Raw genomic sequence first — 22,007 nt, 5'->3', positions numbered from 1 at the left:
AGTGCATATTTTTTCTAGTACATTTTTTCAGTTCTTTGTAACATTAATAAAATAGTGCAGTTGTTTATGAAAGAGCATGCCCTTTTTTGCCTAGATGTTGTCATATTGGGAAATATATAATTGTGCAGAACTTATACTTTCTTTTAAACAAAACTAATCACTTCCTCTTGTATCTACTGAATTACTTTAATGAAAAATGTTAAATTACTGAATACTAAACTCTAAAGAGAGTTGATATATAGACAAGAAAAGTAATCTTACAGCAAACGACATAGTGAATGTCAGTAATTACTGTCTGCTAGGCATACAAGCTAATGTCGCTCAGCTGGAAATTGTGTTTAGTTTGAGAGCAAACTGAACTTTCTGATGACAGAACAGTTGTCATAGTACCAACTGTCACACACCTACGTCTATTCTCCTTTTCTCTACCCTAAGTGAAGAATATTGGGTTTTTGGTAATTAGCTGAGAATCTGTCAGAAGCAAGAGGGTTATAGAGCCATTCTGGAAATGCAGCAGAAGGAGGGGCAAATGACATATGTTGGCCAGTTGGTTTGTTTAATGCTCTATGTTGAACAAACAACACATTTGAAAGAACATGTAAATATTGAAAGAACATGTAAAAACACTTGCAGAGTGTAACAGGATATACAACCATGAAAATTGCTAAAAGAAATGTAGAAAATGGATTTTTAAGGTAATGTTTTCATAGGCCCTTCTGCAAAAGACTACAAGCTGTCACTTCCGTATACCATGTCCTTAATGTGAATCCAGTCAGAGATAACTGAAGTATGTCCTGCTAAGAGCTGTCCTTTTAACCTAATGAAAGGCTTTCATTCTGCAGTGGGCTTTGGAATTTGCTTATCTTAATTCTGCCATATACCTGAAGCATATTGGAAGATAACAGAACCATTAGACCAGATTTTTTGTTTAAACTGATTGGTCATGTCATTCTTCAAATTACAAGTTAACAGTTGAAACTGCTAATAGGTAGTTTTCTTTTCAGAGTATGGCTTCTCAGGGTAAGATAATGTCTTTGCAATTAACTCCATTGCTTTGGGCTCTTCTGAGAACACTAATTGCCCAGCTATATTAAGTAGCTAGAAAAGGTATTTTTAAAACAGTATCTTCAGAATTGCATTAGCAACTGTAAACTAGAAGGCAAAAAGAAGAGTTGACATCCTTCTGTCCTTTTACATTAGGAGAAAAAATATTTTTGGACATCAAGTGTCAAAGAAATGCTTGACTTACATGGAAAATAACCAACATGGTGAGATACTCTCAGACATGTACTACTTTCAGTAACAAGTCTATCTGCCAAATTACAGAGCTTTGTAACCTTATTTTATTCCTAACTATTAAGTTAATTTAGATTTGTCATTTGAAATACAGGAGGCAATAGTATCTGAAGAATGTTCATTAGGAGCTACAGCTTTCTTTTCTTTAAAGCCTGACAAAATGATTCCTCTACAAAAAAATTGTGTCCATAATTATCTAAAACATGAATTACTCTAAGAAAAAATATGTAAGTCAAGTCTTTGTTTTTCTCTCTTTTCCTTAGGGCGATACACATCTGAGAGTGATGTGTGGAGCTTTGGCATCCTTTTATGGGAGACCTTCAGTTTAGGAGTGTGCCCGTACCCTGGAATGACCAACCAACAAGCACGAGAACAAGTGGAGAAAGGTAATTATTTGGAGGAAATAAAACAGATGCTGTACAGATCCATAGGGATGTCAGTACATACAGTATAAAAACTATAAAGAAATAATACAAAGTTTATCTAGCAGCTTCAGCAAAAATATTAGACTATTATTAGGTCTTGCTTTTCGGAAGGAGTAATGTGGTTTGATTATTACTCAGTTCTCTGAGTACAGGAAAATAAGAGAACACAACCAAAACTTCCATGGATAGCTACACCCTCAGATTCAGGATATAAATCTAAGCATGATGCTGCCCTTAGTGATAAGAGAAGTATCCGGGGAATTTATCATAGCTAACTTGAATGGTATTGGTAGCTGAGCTTAGATTAGTCAGCTCAAATGGGTAATATATTGAAGACTTTATTCATATTACAGTCATGTAAAATTTACACTCCAGGTTTTTTATGCAGTGATCTTAAACTGTCCCAATATTTTTTAGATTTGTCAATATGTATAATTTTTCAACACTAAAAATTTTTCCCTTTACCAGGATATCGAATGTCAGCACCGCAAAAGTGTCCAGAAGAAATTTATAAAATAATGCAGAGATGCTGGGACTACAAACCTGAAAATCGGCCAAAATTCAGTGAGATTCAGAAAGAGCTATCTTCCATCAAAAAGAAAGTAACATAGTGATAAACTAGTGCCCAACTCGATCTGCGGGACTTTGTTTTCCAGTGAACTGATGTTTCCCCCCACAAACACTATGCGTTTATACAACATTACTTGCAATATTCTTCTAAGGTTACTTTAAAATTATCTGTTTTTTATATGCAAGTGTATCACCTTGAATGATGTCTACACCTGCATTTAAGACATATTCTGCCAAATGCTATATATTCAGTCACAGTAATATTGTCATTTAGGATACATGTAAATAGAAAAGCACATAATATAGAATTAAGGGACTGTGGCTTCTGTCTATTTTACAGCAAGTAACTACTAGTGACATTTTTCAGAGGTTTTCTACTTCATACTGTGTTCTCATTCTGTTATCCCTATCCCAGCTATCAACGTCAATGGCACTCTCATGTGGTGACTGTTATACATGATGGCCTTAAAAACGAAAACAGGTTTTGACAAGTATTTTATCTTGAAACTTTTGTATGTTTTAAATTCTTTCTGCAACTGAACAGTATTTTCAAATGATACTTTGTTTTAAGGATGATGGTCAATTAAGATTCCACATACAAATGTATTTGCTGAACAGTGAAGAATTTCTACAAGAATTTTCTCTTGTAGAAAATGGAATTACATTTGCATTTCTCACCGCATAACAGCAAATACTTCTGACTTTGGATATGATTTATTTAAACTACTGCTTTTTTTTACCCTGTGAATCCAGCAGAAATAAGAAATTTGTCTCCTTTGCAATGACCTATGTTTATTTAAGAAGCCAAAGGCCAAAATCGTTTGACTATACATACATCATTAGAAAATGCTGCAAATCACCTGCCCTCCGAAGATGCACACATGTAGAAAAAGCCAGCAACGAGGTTTGCTAATGTTTGCAGCATGTAATAGATACTCAATTGCATTGATTTTAAAGAAGCAAAGAATGTGAATTGTTGATTTCCTTTGGATCCCCCTTTTTCCTTCAGTTTATTATGATTTTCAATGTGCAGCTAGAGTCTGCAGAAATGTAGGCAAACCGAAATACATTCCATGCATCATGTCCAAAGAAAAGCCAACCTCTCTATAGCATATGAAAATTGTTCACAAAACCAAAATAAGGAAGTATGTCTTAAGCCTCTGGCAGGCTGAACAAGGCAGAATAGAAACATTAACCTTTTAACTTTCTCCAATTGTTACAATCAGAATTTAAAATACTGGGGAGAAGAGAGCTATAAATGCCACCAGAAAGGAAAAAGCTTGTATAAAATTAACATTTCTCCAGACAGAATGAAGACTCAGCAGTCAAAAGAGGAAAGGCACGGTTTCTTAGTACAGTTCATGGTCTTGTTTGTAACTGGGAGTATTTCTAGGGCCCTGCACAGAGATAGGAACAAGTTGCAGCATCCTGGTCTGAGTTCCAGAGTTAAGGTGCTTAAACTTTCTCTAGGAATTAGCTAAAAATTATCAGGTCAAGGGAAGTCACTTGCTGCTAGAGCAGGTAAGAAACAGGAGGCTGAAAGTAAAGCAGCAGCTGCAGTGTTTAATTCAGCCCTATTTCACGGGGAACAGCGATGTAGCAAAGCTTTGCATTTCTCTTGCTGGTAAGGTGACTTTCTATTGTCCACAGCATTTTTTGCTCTTTAAAGTGTATTTGTGATGGTAGTTAGTGGTAATGTTTAAGGGCAGTGTGTGACCAAAATATGTGTAGTCTAGAAGAGTTTTTCTGTTACATTGAGGTTAGTGTCCAAATAAAGCAGCAAATAAACATGCTGGAGCACATTACCTTTATTTGAGGTGGGACTGTTCACAGCCAAGTACAGGGAATGGTGAATGCTTCTTGCCTTCTAAGTGGATTTTTTTTTCTTGGAGCTAATGGAGCAAGTACATAGACATGAAGGTCTAGCACTTGAAAATTTTAGTGGCATAAATTTAGATTTCCTTTTAAGCATGTTGGACATACTTTCTACTGTACTTAGTAACCCAAAGATAAGTTTCAGAGAGTAATGGGAAACTTTTTGTCAGATGGTATTCTTTTAAATATTACACAAAGCTTGTGCCTTAGTATGGTAACATTAATAGAAGTGTACTAAGATTCAAGGAATGTGCAACAACATTTGGAAAAATCCAATTTCCAAATCTAAGAATCATCCAACTACAAGTCCTTATCTCTGCACCACTAAACTGTAAGGACAGCATTGTCTTCTCATGTCAACATTCCTTGAAGAACCATTATTCTTTTTCTATGATAGAGGTTATTTATGTCAGCAAAAAATACTATTTATTTGTCTTATATTATCGGGACATCCTGACTTTCACATACAGATAAAAACTGTATTGATGTTTTACTCTGAAATAGATATTCATGTACTACATCTATTTAAAATGAAAGGCTTTTAAAACATGGGATATCTAGAACAACAATAAGATATTATTATTCCTGAAGTAAGCATCAGTTTAGTTCAAAAACAGCAACTCCTTGGGAGATGACCAGAATAAGTTATAGGTATAGTAAATTTAAACACAGGTACAAATCTCTGAGATTATTTAACATGTTTTCTTATCATTGATTTGGCAGTACACATGGCATAACATGCTTGTCATGTCTCAGTAATAATTACTGTAATTTTTTAGGAAGTGGAATTTATGCCAAGTATGCTTATAGATACTGCTTTTTAAGTTTTGTATACTTACTGCAGGGAACTTCACAAACAAAACTGCCATATGATGAAATGTAAAAGCTATATATGTTATTCAGGAACCAGAGCAGCCAAATCACCTTCTGTGTACTTCTTAATGGCAGTGCAAGACTTCGTTCAAACCATGAAAATGGATACTGGATATTTGGCCTGTTTGCTTGGTATTCTGTGTACTGTAAGGCAATTACAAAGAAAGTAGACTAGGTCTCTTTTGCAGGTGTAGTGTTTCGGGTAGGTTCTTGCATCAGGGCTGTGCCAGCCAGGAGAAATCTAGGGACTTCTAAGTTGTTTAGTCTGTTAAATGGTGGAGACTCTGAGCACTGGAAGGAACAATTAGGAATACAAAGAATTCTGTTTAATCTTTTTCAAGGAATTTACTATTTAAGGAAATATTAATGTATTCACACTTTTCTTTTTTCATCCATGTCTTTGACCACCTTTTATGCTTGCTGAGATGCTACTAGCACATCCCTAAAACTTCCTACAAAGTTACAATTTCATTATGGCCTCCCTATGGTGAAAAAAAATGTCAAAAAAAAAAGCTTGCCCTCCAAAACTGAAGGTTTTGAACATGTTCTCCCCACCCAAGAGAATTTTCTGAGACATCTTATTGCAAAGACAGTAACAACAATGGCTAATTGTGAGGCTTGTTTCCAGTGTTCTTAGTGTCACATCCTCTATAGGGCATTGCCATTTGCAGCTATGAAATATTTGGAGAGAAGTTAGCATCTAAATAGTGTCATCATATATGATATTCAAGAGAAGTAGTTGTGGAAATAAGTGACTGTGATAAATATTGATAAATTGTTATAAAAATAGAAGGGACAAAACTAGTTCAATACCAAGTGTTTTTTAGGCACTTTGTAACATTTTTATAACTAAGTATAAAATACTTTGCTCTTAAAATAAGAGTTCACCAGTTTATTATTTTTTCTCAAGCACAGGAGGACATGTATTAGTGCTGGAAGCATTCTTGCTAGGAAAATCAGGATACTGTAGAGGGAAGAATACTTCTTCTACCAAGGTGTATTTTCAAAAAATTTATTCACATAGTAAAATCACTTTCAACAGTATAGGGATTTAATTAGTAATTAGAAAGTAGAGGTGGAAGTCCACTATTCTTTAACTTCAAAACTACCATCACTTTTTAAGAGTGAGCTAGCAAATTTGGAACATTGCCGCTATTAAAAGTTTTACCTTTCTTCGGCAGAAAGGCTGTAATAAATATGGGGTCTTTAAATTCTCCTCAGTAAAGCCTGTACAAAAAAAATACGTCAACCTCAGAAACCTATCAAGTCTCTATAAGAGAAATAAAAGAATATTATTGCAAGTTTAGACTAGAAATTTCTAGTTGGATCACTTTCTTATTCTGGGATTATTCTGTGTTTTCTTCCTAAAAGCTAAGGAAAAATTTTAAAAGGTAAAAATTGCAAGTTGAAAACAAGAATCCTTTCTTGCATCATATCTTCAACAGTTTTGCCATTCTTTCGTTTCTGAAACTGCCGAGGTATTTGTACTTCCCAGCTGCACACACTTTTCAGTATTAATGCCTATTAATGCGTTATTAGCAGCCAGCTTCACTTTCAGACCAAGGAAGAGAAGAGCCTTTCAGCTGCAGTTTTGACTTATAACTCTTAGAGTTCTTTGAAATCCCCAGTTCAGGAATTGCATTCATTACTGTTATTGTACTGGGCATCACGTATTGCTATTGACTATATTATTAATTATCAGCTTTTCGAGAGCAGTGCAGGTTAGTGCTAAGTATTAGATGATTCTCAGTCACTGCTCATCACCAAACTTGTTAATCCTCCAGAAAACATTCCTTGCCCTGAAAACATAATCCATGTTTTTGACAGCACTGTTTTCAGTGTGAGGCCTCTTCTGCTTTATCGTTTTTTACATCTTACAATTAGCCTATTCTGTTCCTGTTTGATTCCCTGATCAGATTTTATTACCATTGGCTTCGTAGTTACCCACGTGGTATTTTCTCTTGTTATCAAGAGCAGGAAAGAACACAATTAATGAGTCAACAAACAGAGGCCTCAATCCTCAGCTAAAAAGCTGCTTTCCTGTTTGCAGAGGATGTGGAATGACTCATAAACTAAGCAGAATACATTGTGAAAGACAACAGCCTGAGCCACATCCCCCCAAAAAAGATCTTACCAATTTCTGAGAGTGGAGGAAAAGTAAATGGGTTAAGGGGCACGGAAAATAGCTAACAAATCAGGAGGGAATAAATAAATAAGCAGATTTAGTACAAAAAGACACCGCAGTGCAAGCATGCCTTCCATCCTCACTGGCATTTTACCCCCTATTAAGGCCAGATTGTGCAATTTGAGAGTAATGACATTTTATTGTCATTTTCAAGAATGTTCGGAACATGAACTCTCTATTTTCTCCTGCTCTTCTCTGTTTTTCCACTAACAATCCACCTTTTTGATGTGTAGATCAAAGTAAGATAAGTTTTTGAACCAACATACTTTTGCAGAAAATTCACATTCTTTTTCTTTGCATAAGAAAGAACCAACAATTCTCTAAGTTTCGTTCATCTCACCATGAGAATGTTAAATCTGTTAAGCCAGAGTCGTACTAAGCGATTTGGCCAGGCTTCAGGAAATTCTTAATATTTTTAGATGTTCCTCTGCAGAAATAATATATTGAGTAGATTGGGGATGGAAATGGAGCTATTAGCATAGGAGTAGAAGCTACATATTGTAGCTTCAAATCAACAACTAATTCAAAAAAATGCACAATTTGATTCTAGAAACAAATGTTTTTCTTTTTTGTCTATAAAATAGATAAGCAAGAGTGATTTCTGAATATCAACCTAACTATTGATCTGATAAAATAGGAATGCTCAAAGAAATATATTTACTGTTCTGTCTAAGGGAATGCTGTCTCTACCAATAGGCAAAAGTTATTATATTGCTCCTGTAATGTTCTTGTATGTAAAATTCTAATTGAATGTCTAAGTCTAGCATTTGATTGTTGCTTCTGAGTTATTTCATTTTCAAGTTGTGTTTTAGAACAGCAGCTATTTTAGAACACCATTTATTTTGGACATCATTTAAGAAGGACTTAAATTTGAATTTTTAGAGGGTTGCAAGGGGGATGTGAAGAACTAACGAGACTGCTGCCTAGACTCTTTTTTATTTTGGAGCTCCCTCAAATTATAATTATAATAGAGTGGTTCATTTGGCTTTCTCTACATTGGAAAATATTGGCCGTACTTGCAAAAAATGAGTAAAACTTCAAATACAGTTGACCTAGATCATAGAGTGAAACTAGTATTAACTTAGCTTTGTGTTGATACATAAATATGATCTGAAGTATATCTGTGTCAGTAGATTGACTTAGGAAACTTGTTAAAAACTGTTAAAAAAGGCTGAAAAAAAAGTGTGCCAAATTGCCACTATTTGGAAATATTTAATTGTAGAACTAAAAAGTTTTAGATGACCCATTCACTGAATTTCAGCTACATAGCTAGTACAGCACATGCTTCTTCACTGAAATACTTAATCAATTTAAGGCAATTATGATTTTTAAAAGAAAATCAGATCAATCATCAATCAATTTTAAATTACATTGAGCAAGTAGTTTCCACTACTAAAAAGAAAGAGATCCACACTATTGTCATTATAATCCCAGCTCAGTCATTTTAGTCTTTGTTAACATGTAAGCAAATCAACAAATATTAAATGCTGTAGCAACACAAAGTCCTTGGATTACTGCTACGCAAACTAGTTCTCTGTGATCTTGTGCTTCAATTAGAAAATAATCTATATGCTTGTTAAGGAGGGCTGCAGTAGCCAACAGCATCTCCAACCCTTCACATCTTCCAGGCATCATTCCTTCACATCATTCCAGGCTGCTCACACCTTATATGCTCCCCTTTCACTTCCTTCAAGAAATTTACCTTTGTAAGATGAAAGTTCTGATCCATCCTTGGTTTTCTGTGACTGCAAAATATCATATTGATGTTTATACCTTTAGACCAGTTGCAATGAGTCTATATGAAAACTGAAATCATTTCAAAGTCAAAATGAGGCACATAGTTGAGCACACAGAACACATCATGGCTTGACCACAGTGTAAAGGACCCCACGAACAGCCCTGTTCCGCAGTGCCTAGCCCTAACCCTGCACACACACCACGTGCATCCCCATTCTGAGACTTGCAAAGGCAAACAAGGTGCTGGGGCAGTAAAGTCTGCAGCGTGCCTGATCTCTCAGTAGGCAACCAAGCTGGTATGCCTTAACAAACTTTAAAATACTGGTATTTCCAATAAGCCTTTTATATGCTTTAAACAGCAGTATAACTTGCACACTCTTTGTGCAATTAAATGTTTATATTTGACTTCAGTTCTGCAGAAAGGTAGAGCATTATTCCAGTCCAGTTTGTCAGTGAAACTACTCAATTCAAGTAGCCACCTCAGGTGCTTTCAGCCACAGGCAGAGATGCAGCAAGGACGCTACAGAGCGTGTCTTGCACTCTCTATGCTGCCTTTTTATAACATGCTTATGCTCACTACTAAATCACCAATAAATCCACTGAAAGTTTGCTGTATCCCCAGAGAGGTGAACAGCATATAGCACCATACGTCAGTTGCAGTGCCTAAGGAGAGATGGTGACAACTGTTTCTTCTCTGTCAGAAGAGGCGTAAATAGAAGGAGGTGACGGTGGGGATCTGCATTAGCTTCCTTCCCTCCAGCTTTTTCTTGGTTGTGCTGCAGGTTCAGACTCCTCACAGACCGACCAGCTAGGACACATCTGTGCCCACTGTTAATGTTATCATTACCCATTACTAACAAATAAACTTACTTTTTCCACTAAGCTTCCCACCCAGTCTTTACTAAAATGCTAAAGATATGGAATAGGAAAAACTCACGGTCTCGGCTCATCGCGCAGCAGACAGGCAAGTCCTACAAAGAAAGCTTGGGTACTGAAAACCAAAACCCAACACGTTTCATTCCCTTCTATTAAATGACCACATAGTTGTGTGCATATTCAAAGAAATCCAGAGGTGAAGCTTGAACTAGCAGTTACAGGGCTGCTGTGTTTCCAGCTAAGAATTTTTCCTTCATGTAACTGTGGGCAATGGAAGGAAGGGGGATGTTGATGCAGGAGAGGAGGTTGGTTCACTGGCTCACTAGCAAACACAGAGCTTTGATTCTTCTAACCTGAAGTGGGGCGTGGATACAGTCTGCAAACAAGTTCAGATTTCTTTTCCAGTTTGTGCCAAAGTATGTGCACCAGCAAGTTCAGTATCAGGTAATGCACCTTTTATACTCTTTTTTTTTAAAAAAATAATATATTTGTGAAACAAATCAGTAAAATGTAACACTGGAAATGGGTGCTTCTTCCCAAAAGTACACATGTGTAAAAAAAAAAAAAAAAAGACTTTTGTGAATTTATCTGGCTTTTAAGCAATTCTGAAATGATAACTATGTAAGACAGTTGTCAGTTTTCTGTCCTTTATAATTTTAAATCTGCATTTTAACTTTTATTTATTTGCCATTTTTTATATACTTTAAAGTTTCACTGTTGAACGTAAGCTAACTTTTTATTTTCCTAGGCTGTTACAAAACCAAATTTCAGTATTCTTGTAAACTGCAGACCATTTTTGAATAGCCCTTTGTCTTCTCTGTTGGACCAGTTACCACTAATGAGTCTGCAGTACCGTTTTTACTGTAACCTTCCAATAAATGTAAAATATTTGTATCAAGCAGTCTTGATTTGATTTGATATTTACAGGATATATTTATTCCCTTGCTTTGGTAGTCAAGTGGAAGATCATCTTTAATAACACAGCTCTTGGGAATATTCTGTATTTCACAAAGAAACAAAAAATGTGTTGTAGGTTTCTGGCGTTAGCCAGAACTCTGCTCATTGTCTTGTGACACTTGTGGATACCCTTTGTGCTTCCTAGAAATCTGAAGAGATAATAACCCACAGGGGACAAAGGACAGGACTTGTCAAAACAGGTTCAGAAGTTGGGGGCTCAGCCTTGCAAAGCGGAGGACTTGGCACTAGTTACATCCTTCCTTTGAGCTACATAATGTAAAGGCAGTAACCTAACAATATATCCAGTCTTTATTCTCTTTCTTTTTATACATGATATAAACTGTTTATATTTCTAAAAAGGAACCTTATTACTTAACTACAAATACCATTTGTTTCTTAAAACAGTTTGTTTGAAGTCACTTAATGCTTTTCTTAGAGAGAAACCACTTTGAGTGTGTGTTGAAACAGAAGACTCTGTAGCATGGAATTACACGTATCCCTGATAAATTTCTTCAGATATTTTTATTTGAATTATTTGTAAGAAAAAAAATATTAAGAAGTTCCTGCAAATGCATCTGGAATTATACCTAATAATAAAAACTTATTGTCTGAAAAACCCTGAGCAGCACAAAGTCATCAGGTTTTCTGATTTGAAGCCTTACAGCACTTAAATAGGCATAAGGTTAATAAAAAAAAATAAAAAAAAAAATAAAAAAAAAAAACCAGAGGAGCCTTGGAAGTGATCTGCCCTTTGTGCAATCCTACACTGTTGTACTGCCTACAGGGAGGCTGCAGGGACTTGCATTTAAAAGATCAAACTCCTAAGGCTTCTGAGATGATCCCAAAGGATGTTGGGCATCTAAGTACTGCTTTAAATAGCAAATCCAAAATTTCAGAATTTTGGTGTGCCAGTGTCCTGATCCACTGTCAGGGGAGGTTTCGATACAATCCCGAGAGTGAGATTAAGACACAAACGATGTCACATGCCACACAACCTGTGGCATTTGCTCTATTCTCATAATGGCAATAGGACAGAAAGAAGAAGAGAAAAGGAAAAGAAGAAATAGAAGAAGAAAAGATAAGCAAGCGGGACAGATGCTGCAAGATTGGTTACCACCACCACCACCACCAGTCCAGTTATGTTTTGTCATGCAGGTGATGATCTCTTGGAAGAGAGTTGAGAAAAAGAAAAGGAAGCTTCTCTCCAAAAGGAAGAAATGTGGAGTCCTCTTATTGTCCCAGTTCTTGAAGAATCCACCCACTTTCTTAAAGCTTTTTGCTTTGGTGCTGCTTTTCCTCCTTACTCACCTGCCCACGCTGCTTGGCAGGTTCTGCTGAGCATGGTTAGGGTCTTGACCTGACCCAGGAAGTTGTAAATTGTGTATGGATAAAACACCTCGAGCTGGTATCCCAGTCCTCCAGAGACAGGATGCCAAGGCCAGGAATTCATAAATTACAGGGAGATAATTTATGGCCATTCTGTAATGGAAAGAAACCTGAAAGAAACATTTTAGGACCATTATATATGGTCCTATATGGCTTTGACAGTGTAAGCAAACATGAGATTGCATTAGCTACACTCAAAGTATACTGAAATATTTTCTCTACCTCTTTCAGAAGATTGCCTTTCTAACTGTAAACCACTAAAGAGAAGGCACAGAAAAGGGCAAGGTGTGTGATCCACCTGCTTAAGCTTACTCTGTGCAAGCTGTAGCTATGAAAGCCTGTCCTGTAAAAACTAGTGTGGAATGGTCAAAGCCAGTGTGAAGCGAGAACAACGTGCACATTGAGACCTTTCATTCAAATTTGATTCCTAAATGGCCTTGCTCATATGATGTTACACCCAACAGGCCAAAAATCCTTTCCAATAAATGTGGTATAAACTAGAAAAATAGTAATAAATAAATTGTGCTGTACAGTTGCAGAAAAGATGAAGTTCAGCTGGATTTTTACACTCAGCTTTTTGCTATTATAGAGGGAACACAGATTGCTGCCTTTTGTCCATAGCAGAATCATCACCGTCAGTCTGTAAGGAGTTATAACCTCTCCTGCCCTGCAAGTAGTGGGGGAAAAATATGAATGAAAAGATACATTGTTCATTACTAATGTCAGTGACTTGTATTTCCTTAGGCCATGCAGCATCCAGAACACTGTCCAAAGTATACTGCATGCATGGTAAAATACACAGTCAAATTTTCTCATTGAGAAATTTGCATACTCATCATACAATTCAGACAATTATATGAGACCTAAAGCAAAAGCTTGTTAAAAAGAAAGGAAAAAATAAAAAAAAAGGCAATGTAATTTATTTCCACATAAATAAATGCTAGGAACAAGTGTCTATAACACATCACTGCCCAGCAGCCAAGTCTGCTGCCACATAACCTCGTTTCCAAACCCTGCTGGGACAGAGGGACCTTTTGACCAAGATGTGAGGCCTGTCAGGCCTGTCTATACAAAGTGTGGCTGAAAATGGGGCCCGTACCAACCAAGGACTATCTAAGTCCTTGTGATTATCTGTAAACTTGCTGCCTGTTTTGAAAGCCCAGTTTCAACACTCCGTCTTGACACTGACTGAAACAGGGTCTAGGATCCTGGTGGAAGCTCTTAAGTGACCAAGAGCCTTTCCTGCCTCTCTCAGCTTGCTTCTTCCCACAGTTTCTCGAAGGAAGGTGACATACAGAAATGTCACGGACGATGTGGCTGGCCTGGCAGCGCCCCAGCTCTGAGGAAGGGATTGCCCCGGGAAAACCCTCCCCTCTCCAGCTCCTTCCCGCACTCCACTGGCCTCACGGTGCCCGCTGGCTCCGCCAACAGAACCCAAGAACCAATATTTTGCTACTTAACCTAAGCAGCTGACTTTCACGGGGATTTTTATTTATTTCAAAGAGGTGGCTTAATTATCTATACTCTTTTGCAATAAAGATAGCCCTCACTCACTTCCCTAAAACTTTCCAGAGCAACCAAAATTTGATAAATATCAAGAGCCAGAACACAGGCAGTCTTTCTTTTACTCTTAGTTATTATTAATATTCCTCAGCCATAGGGATATCAAAGTCTCTGGCGGCGATGGATGCAATTTAGATGCTCCCTAGAGATGGCTTTAGAGCATGTGTAATCAATTTTATAAATGAGCAGCTGGCCTGCACAGCAAGATGCACTCTGCAATTCACCAAAATGAATAATGAATTGCATATACTCGGCATTAAGAACAAGATTGGCATTCATCTTAGAAACTGTTCTGAATAAGTCTCGTTACTTCAGCACATTAAAGAGGAGCTAGTGCCTGGCTGCTCCTTAACACCCTCAACTTCCAGTCAGGGGTTTTGTCAAAGCAGTGCCCGTGCTCCAGACACCAGCCGTGTCCTCGGACATGGGGCGTTGGAGTCAGAGGCAGCCTGTGAACTCTGAGTTTGTCCAGACCCTATGAAGCCTTCAGAGGTGACACCCGTGAGCAGGTCAGACGCTGAAGTTTTGTCTCTCACTTGCCTAACAAATTGATATTCTCAGCAAGACAATGCATATCTATTTTCATGTTGAACAAAGCATTTCACTACAGAAGCAGAAAAACAAATTCCGATGCCACTTTTATTTCTTTTAAACTTAGTGATCTCTGTGATCCAGGACAAAAGTTTGCCCAGGCCCAAGGGCATTTTGTTGACTTTCCACTGGCCTTTCAGTCTATAATGCAATTTCTTAGGTCTCTGCACAGAAATGATTTGTGACTCTCATATTCCCATTGAGAATAACCCATCCATTATATTGCCTCCAAAGAAACCTGCTCAGTGACAGGTCTTTTGAGGTCAGAAAGGCTACAGTAATGCGTCAAGCGGGCAGGCATGTGATACCTACATTTCTTGTGGCTCCTTGCAAACGAAAGAAAGCAAACAGAGAAGAAAGGAGGAAAATGTGGAAAATAGGGAATAGAATATGCCTTTTGAACATGCATATTCACACTCAGCAGCAAGTTTTCATCTGACAAAATAGCATCTGAGTAAATCTCACTTGAGCTGCCCTTGTCCTTCTCCTTTGAAATGTCCTTCCCTCAAAAAACACTATTTAGGTTTTCTCACTTGAGATGCCTAACTGAGTTGCACCAGGTTTACTGATACTTTTATATGTGAATCTCTCACTACCAGATTTAGAAGACAGAAGGAAGGAAAGAAGAGCAGTTCTATTGCTGAGTGCTGGCACAAGAAGTATATGGTATTTAGTTTTTAAGATAGCACAGCTTTCATATATGAGACGGTTTTGGCAGTAGTGGCATGGACCACATTGGCTATATGCAGCAGCAGCATAAGCTAGGAGGAAAAAAAAGGCACCTGTGGGAACACACAGGAATGGTATGGGCTCAGACATAGAGCGTGCTGCAGGAATTCAGCAATATCCCAAGCCTCGGGACACTGCTGAGGGCCTTGAGCTTTCTAATGAGTTCAGCAAAACACAGATAACCCTCGCTGCATGGGATTTAGCTCACAAACACATCCTGGCACTCCAAGCATCCCTTACTGCAAAATTAAAGGCAGTAGCTGATAGTCCTGTTGGATCAGTATTACTAGTATTATGACTGCTGTCTCTTTTACTGCATGGAAAGTGATAACATCAGTAGAGACACTGGGAGTGTAACATTTGTATATAAACAGGAGAAATCCAAAGAGAGATCCTGGCACCTAGTTCTGTTTCTAGAGCCCAGGCCATAGATTGCAATATTGTGTAGAATAAGATTGCCTTTTCTCATGTTTCCCCAGAAACCATATTGCAACATATTGATGGGTCTTTGCCAAAATCTGGGAAGACCCTTCAGGGAGGTAGTTCTTCATCCTACTGACATACCTAGTGCAGCAACACCAAGCAAGCGTGGCAGATGTCGTAGCTGTAGTTCACAAACTGGTAACGAGGGCTGAGATCCTGCCTACCAGCAGGCAGCTGTCCCAGGTGGCTTGGCCAAAGACAGATAAAAGCTCCTGCATTTTCAGCTCTAAGCACCTCTTCTCTTCCTCCTGCTGCCCGGGGTGCAAAGCCGAGCAACAGAGCAGCCTAATAGAGAGTTTATCTTCAGAAGAAAGCCAGAGATCAGCTCTGTACACCCAGTGTTTAGAGTTCATTGCCTCATTGTACTTCAAGTATCCAAAAAGAAAAAGCATTAGAAAGCCCCTTTGCTTCTCTGAAGGGCAGAGGCTGCCTTGCATTGTCGCAAACCTGGCTTCCCACAGCTGGGCACCAAATGAACTGCCCTAATCTGAGCTTTTTCTTACCTCTTTTGCTTTCCCAGTGTATTTGCTTTGTGCAGCTTGCTCTGGCTCCTTGAAACAGTAACCTCTTCATTATTCACCCTGGCAGTCCTGTGCTCTCAGAGAGCTGTTTTTTTCATAGCTAGTGTTCAGAAAAAAAAAAAAAAAAAAAAAAAAAAGACATGAAGAACTTTTTATTTCTGAATTTCTAAGCAAGCTTGTTCCAGGCCTACAAGTAATCAATCCTAAAACTCATTTTAAAAAGGCATTTTAGAGATGAATCTATTTGCTAAAATATAAGTATTCTTCTTTTTTTTTTCTATAAGAAGAATAAGACCAACTGTCAAATTAAGTCTGCATGTATTAATTATGTTTTATGAAAGACTATTCCACTATTCAATGCCAGTCCTCAAATAGAGGGCATATATTCTCATATAATTTTTTGTAACGTATCTTTTGCAGATAAAAAACAAGTCGGCAGAGTTCTTGCTACAACTATAGTCATGAAAGATATCTTTGAAAAGCTGCATCTTAACCACGATGCCCAAGGGACTTAGAGTTGGTTTCTGGGCAAATATTGTTGGGCATTTTTCTGCTATGGGAAGAATGAAAGCAGATGGAGCCAGGACAAACAAAGAGTCCAGGGGTCTTGCAGTTATCAGTCTTCCTTCCTTCCACTCCTCTCACAGCTCTTTTCCTCCCATCCCATTGAGGCCAAATGATCCAGTTATTGATCGCATGTGATAGGTAACACGACCAGGACTTTGTACTGCTCTCCGTGAGCAGCAGTTGCTGGAAGGAGGACAGTGGCCATTGAGCTCCATGAGGCTGGGGTGGTTGTTGCCGGAGCGCAGCCCTCAGGCTCAGCCCTTCTGAACCTCGGCAGGAAAACGCCACAGAAAACACAGCTCCTGGCGAGGGCAGCACGCCCCGAGGCATTAGCGGGGAAGCACTTGTCTGTCTAAATGCTGCCAAGTGCTGATTTTTCACATTTTCACCCTTCTGGGTGCACCTGGTGTCACCCCCTGCCCAAAGTCTTACTGGACAACAAAATGACACAATCACAATGCGTTTCTTTTACATGAATGATTACACTCGTGCAGTAAATACTTAAACTCACAGTAATTACAGTTAGTTGACTGTCCATGGTCAGCCTGCAAGCCTGGCAGTAGCAGGAAAGTAACTCCTTTCTGACCCTCACTCCCCTTGTGTGAAAGCTCCACAGGTTTCCTAAATCAGTCTTTTTCTGAATGGACAACTACTTTGGAAGTGCGAGTTGCACTGATATTCCATCCCGCTTCCATAAATACGTGCAGTCTCCTGTTCTGAGTGCTTAAGCTACCTCTTTTTTGTTGTTGTTGTTGTTTTAGGGTTATATTAAACACACAATTACTGAGCAGAAAGTGCTATTCAGATCTTATGAGTAACCCTATCTATTCTTCTTCCCCCAAAAGCAGCCATCACGTCTCACACAGAGGCAAATTCAATCTCCAAGTTTGCTTACTTCACACAGAATTTGTTTTCAGTTGCTGCTATAGTGCTTGTGTCCTCTGACATCTTATTATTTGTTTGAGAGAAATCCCACTCACACTGCTGTCATCTTGCTCCTTGTCCATTTTTTAAAAAGGAATAGAGCAAATTATTAATAGAGGTGAACAAAAGGCTACAGAGCTTCTCTATTACCCTCCTGTCCAAATTCTAACATTTTGAATCAAACTCAGCTGGCTGGGTCATGGTTCACTGACACTGAACACAGGTGGAGAAAAAAGGGCACCCATATGAGTTTAAAAAATATTGTTTACCTTACAGGCTCCTGCCTTAAGCGCTATATATGAACATTGATTTTCCCAAGGATATCTAATTAAATTGCAATGAAACTGAAGCAAAAATGCACACCAAATCCACATTAGAGATGGCAGAGCCTTTACTCTGATTTACACTTGAGCAGTCTGGCCCAGAGACCTTCTCACCCCTTTCCACTGTGGGAATGTCCCTCGGAAGCTCAGCAGTGCTTCCTGGGCTGACAAGGACCTTCCGAAGGACAGCCAAGGACTCGAAGGGTGATGCCAGCTTCCAAAGCAGGTGGCACTACCTCTTACAGAACTATAATCAGCTAACCCAAAGCCTTGCTGGATTGGAGAAATGAGTCTGCACCCTGCCCTCCCCAAGGCTTCCTGTTGCCTTCAGCATTCTCCATCTCACACCCCTCACCCGTTAATAAACTTTGCAGGCACAGATTTTGCAGGTGTCCACCTTCAGCCACCTCATGAGGCCTCCAGGGAGCAGTGAAACATTTACAAACAAGAAACCTTAAAGTTTTAAGTGTCCTCTGTGTCTTTGTTTTGTTTGTTATAATTTCTTTTTCACAAAGATGAAAGTTTAACCTGAGGTATAAGGAAAGCACTTTGTTTGAATTTCTTATTCGACTCAGATTCAGAGATGAATTAAAAGAAAGGGGAGAGGAGAGATACAGCCACAACTCTGTTATTGCTTTTAAATCACCATCAAACCTTTATGAACTAGTTTGAATGCGCAGTTTTCTCCCCAGAGAATGCTTGTTCTGAAGTTTTACAAGTTCAATATGCATCTCTTCCAGAAAATGCTGCTGAAGTTGAATTATTTGTTAGATAGGGCAAATTTTATACTTTCTTAAAAAAAAAAGAAGAAGAAAAGAAACATCAAGAAATTAAAAGGATTGAGGAAATGAAAGGTCTATGTGACATTCTGAGCAAGCTAACTTAGATAAAATTAATACCATTAGCAGAGAGTGCTAACCAGACTGTTTCTCATCTGACATACCAAAACCTAAGGTGTCTTAAAAAGGACACTGCACTGAATACCATTATTGCTACTGAAGTAGCCCTTACTAATGATTACTTAGGGTTCATTTACACTTCTTGAAACCTGTTTTCAGTCAGATAGAGATGTTTTCTATCCATTACACACAGAACAAAAAGTTGTGTAGCCTCTCTCAGTCAAGCTCCTAAAACCACCTCAAGAATTCATTCTTTATGCTTGGGGTAAGTCTAATTGCACCAGAACAAGTACTCACCTTATACTCATTTTTCCAGTGCTCTTGGATTTATCTGCTGCTGCTCTAGCGCAAATACTTATCCTGCTGCTCTTAGCCAGCTCATGGAGAACCCAGGGAGGGTACTTGTTTCTCAACACACTTTCTTCTGCATAGAGCACTACACCTCACTACGGAGGTTTCCTGAGGCTGGCAGACTTCTGATGAGGAAGGTGCCATGGTAGTCACTGCCAGCTTGAATCACAAGGATGGATGGAGTAGATGTAGACACACTCAAAACATGAGCTGTTCCTACAGCAGGGTAATGCTTTGTAACTGAAGTGTGTGTAAGCACAAGGCCAACTCCACCAAACCTTGCAAGATCAGCTACTAGGAAAATGAGGATTTTGTTTTGCTTGAGTTGTGCGATTTCTATTGCCACATCTAGTGGACTCAATGTCAGGAATCCTCCAGTCACGACGACTGGCTTTACAAACCCTAAAGCAGATGGTCATGGAAACTTAGAGCTCCCCACCAAATCCCAGCTGTAGGATATTCAAATATTGTATTTCTTGTTACTGTAAAAGCAAAATATCACACTGAGGCTCTCCATGTCTCCTGGGTTGTCCATTGCTGTTGCTGGATTTGGCTTTGCTTTGGGAAAGAGATCAGGCACAGCCCTTCCTCCTCCCATCTGTGTGGACATGAGTTCAGCAGCAAAACATAACTAGCAAGTGCAGCTCTAACACCTTCCTCTAAGTCTTCTTAGCCTGATAAAGGCCTCGCACTCTCTCAAAATAATGATAATAAAAGAAATTCCATTTATTGACGACATATATAGAAGAGAAATGACCAAAAATGTATTTTGCAGGCTTGAATCCCCAGCAATAAAAGCAACATGAGCATTGAAATAACTTGCACAATATCTGATAGATGCTGTCAAAAACATAGGAACATGTTTTTGCCTCCCCCAAATTCTCTTGAGTGACCACCAAGATCTATTTATTTAGCCGGCTATGTTGTGCTCATATGTAAGCCTTAAAGCAAGAATTAAAGAAATGCCAGGGACTTAGTTTGGCACAGACCCTTTGTGGCTCTGTAGTTCGTTTGTCACTGCCCCTCAATGCTCCAAGCATCCACTTGGTATGCTGGAGTGTACTACCAACGGTACCAGAGTCTTATCTCCTTTTGAACAGGAATCTTCCTTCCAATATGTGCTATATTTTGGTAGGTATTGAAAAGACAAAAATTTCCATTTCAGTCAGAAAAAAAAAAGTTACCAATATCACTTGAAAGCAGTACCTTGCACAACAATATTTTGCCTCAGCACTATCCTAAAGCCCTTAGAATCCCACAGAGTCAAAATGAAGTGAATTTACATTTCCAAGTCTCTTGAGTATTGAGAGAGTCAAGAGACCCTACTGAGAAAACAGCATTAAAATACAAAACGACACCTAAAACTGTGTTACCTTTCATTTCTTCTTTTATGATACCACTGCCATTGATTACACATTAAGATTTTTTCTGTATTTTTAGAAATCACTTACAGAGGTTAGTGTATGCATATTAAAATTGTCATGTTTTTATGTATTTATAGTTGCAAGTCTTGCAAAATTACATGTCCATTGTCACACCGCTGTAAAATGCACCTATGCCCCACAGTCGAATCTAAATATATACTGCAGTAATCACCTGCAGAAATATGTTATTGTATGCACAATTTTGCTATTTGAAAGGACATACCACTCTTGAAACTTTGTCACCAAAACCTCAAAAATAATAAAAATCAAAATCCTTCCAGACTCTGGATATTGTTTCCCACTACAATATACACCAAAAATTACTTCAGCTCATGAACTGATTAAGGTTTATCTTAAAAGCCAATAATGTTTGTGCATCTTGGAAATTTGTTTATGAATCTTCTGCTCTGATTAGGAGAATTTTCCTACCTGTCATTAAATCATGATTTACTCTTGAGATAGTTTTGCATTTCAGTATTTGTGTGTATTTTGTATTGTATGAGATAGTGTCTCTGTCAAAGGAAGGGCTGTGCTGCCAAGAGTCTGGCCTCTGGGAAGCTTGTTGTTTGACCAAGCAATAGGGTCTAGATCCCATCAGGCTTTGGAAAAAGTCCCAAGTGTTGGGACCCAACAAAAGTCCCCCAGAATTGATGGGGTTAGGGTTAGGGCTGGGAAATCAAGAGAGCCAAGAGGTGCCATTGCTATTGGCATGTGCAGGAGCACAAAAATAATCTGTGAGGCAAAGAGACCTGGTCTTCGAGTACCTTCCTGTCTGATGCAAGGGCTTAGGCCACCAGTGGCTGGAAAAAATAACCTGTGAGTAAAGATAGTGTTCGACTTAGAATTAGAGTTAGGCTTAGGGTTAGGGCTACATTCAGGGCTAGACTTACGTTTGGAGTTAGAGTGAAATTTAGTATTATATTAAGGGTTAGGGGTAGGGTTAAAGTTAGACCTATTTGGGTTAGAGTTATGTTTAGCATTAGGATTGGAGTTAGAGTCACAGTTATGGTTAGAGTTAAGGTTAAGAGTTAGGCTTACAGTCAGGTTTAGGGTTTGGGTTAGGGTGAGAGAGTTACAGTTAGTGATGGTTAGAGTTTGTGTTAGAGTTTGGGTCAGCCTTAGGTTAGCCTTAGGTTTAGAGCTAGAGTCAGGGTGAGAGTTAGGATTAGAGTCAGGGTTTGTATTAGTCTTAAAGTTAGCTTTGGGGATTGGGTTAGGTTTAGAGTTAGAGTTAGAGTTAGTCTTAGGGGTAATGCTTGAGTTAGAATTAGGGTTAAGGTTATGTTTAGGCTGAGGTTTAAGGTAAAAGTTAGGTTTACAGTTAAGATTACAGTTTGGTTTAGGTTTAGCGTTGCAGTTAGGCTTAGAGTTAGAATTAGAGTAAGGGCTGGGGTTAAATTTAGGATTAGGTTTTGAGTAACTTGGTTTTGAGTAACTTGGTTGACACCAAGT

The 22,007-nt window shown here is 38.5% G+C and overlaps 1 protein-coding gene across 1 annotated transcript in view; it reads left to right on the top strand.

Moving 5' to 3' along the window:
• Positions 1 to 2,464, top strand: part of FER (FER tyrosine kinase) — a 140,884-nt gene extending 138,420 nt beyond the window's left edge. Inside the window, exons 18-19 of the mRNA XM_026040981.1 lie at positions 1,560 to 1,682; positions 2,190 to 2,464. Of these exons, the coding sequence (XP_025896766.1) occupies positions 1,560 to 1,682; positions 2,190 to 2,332 (266 nt within the window). The 3' untranslated portion in view covers positions 2,333 to 2,464. The remainder of the gene's footprint in view (positions 1 to 1,559; positions 1,683 to 2,189) is intronic.
• The last annotated feature ends 19,543 nt before the right edge of the window (positions 2,465 to 22,007 follow it).

This window comes from Nothoprocta perdicaria, unplaced genomic scaffold (genome assembly GCF_003342845.1).
Source record: "Nothoprocta perdicaria isolate Ctin4 unplaced genomic scaffold, notPer1 scaffold_273, whole genome shotgun sequence".
NCBI lineage: Eukaryota > Metazoa > Chordata > Aves > Tinamiformes > Tinamidae > Nothoprocta > Nothoprocta perdicaria.
Note: the sequence above shows the minus strand (reverse complement) of the source record. Positions and strands in the feature narration are given on the sequence as shown.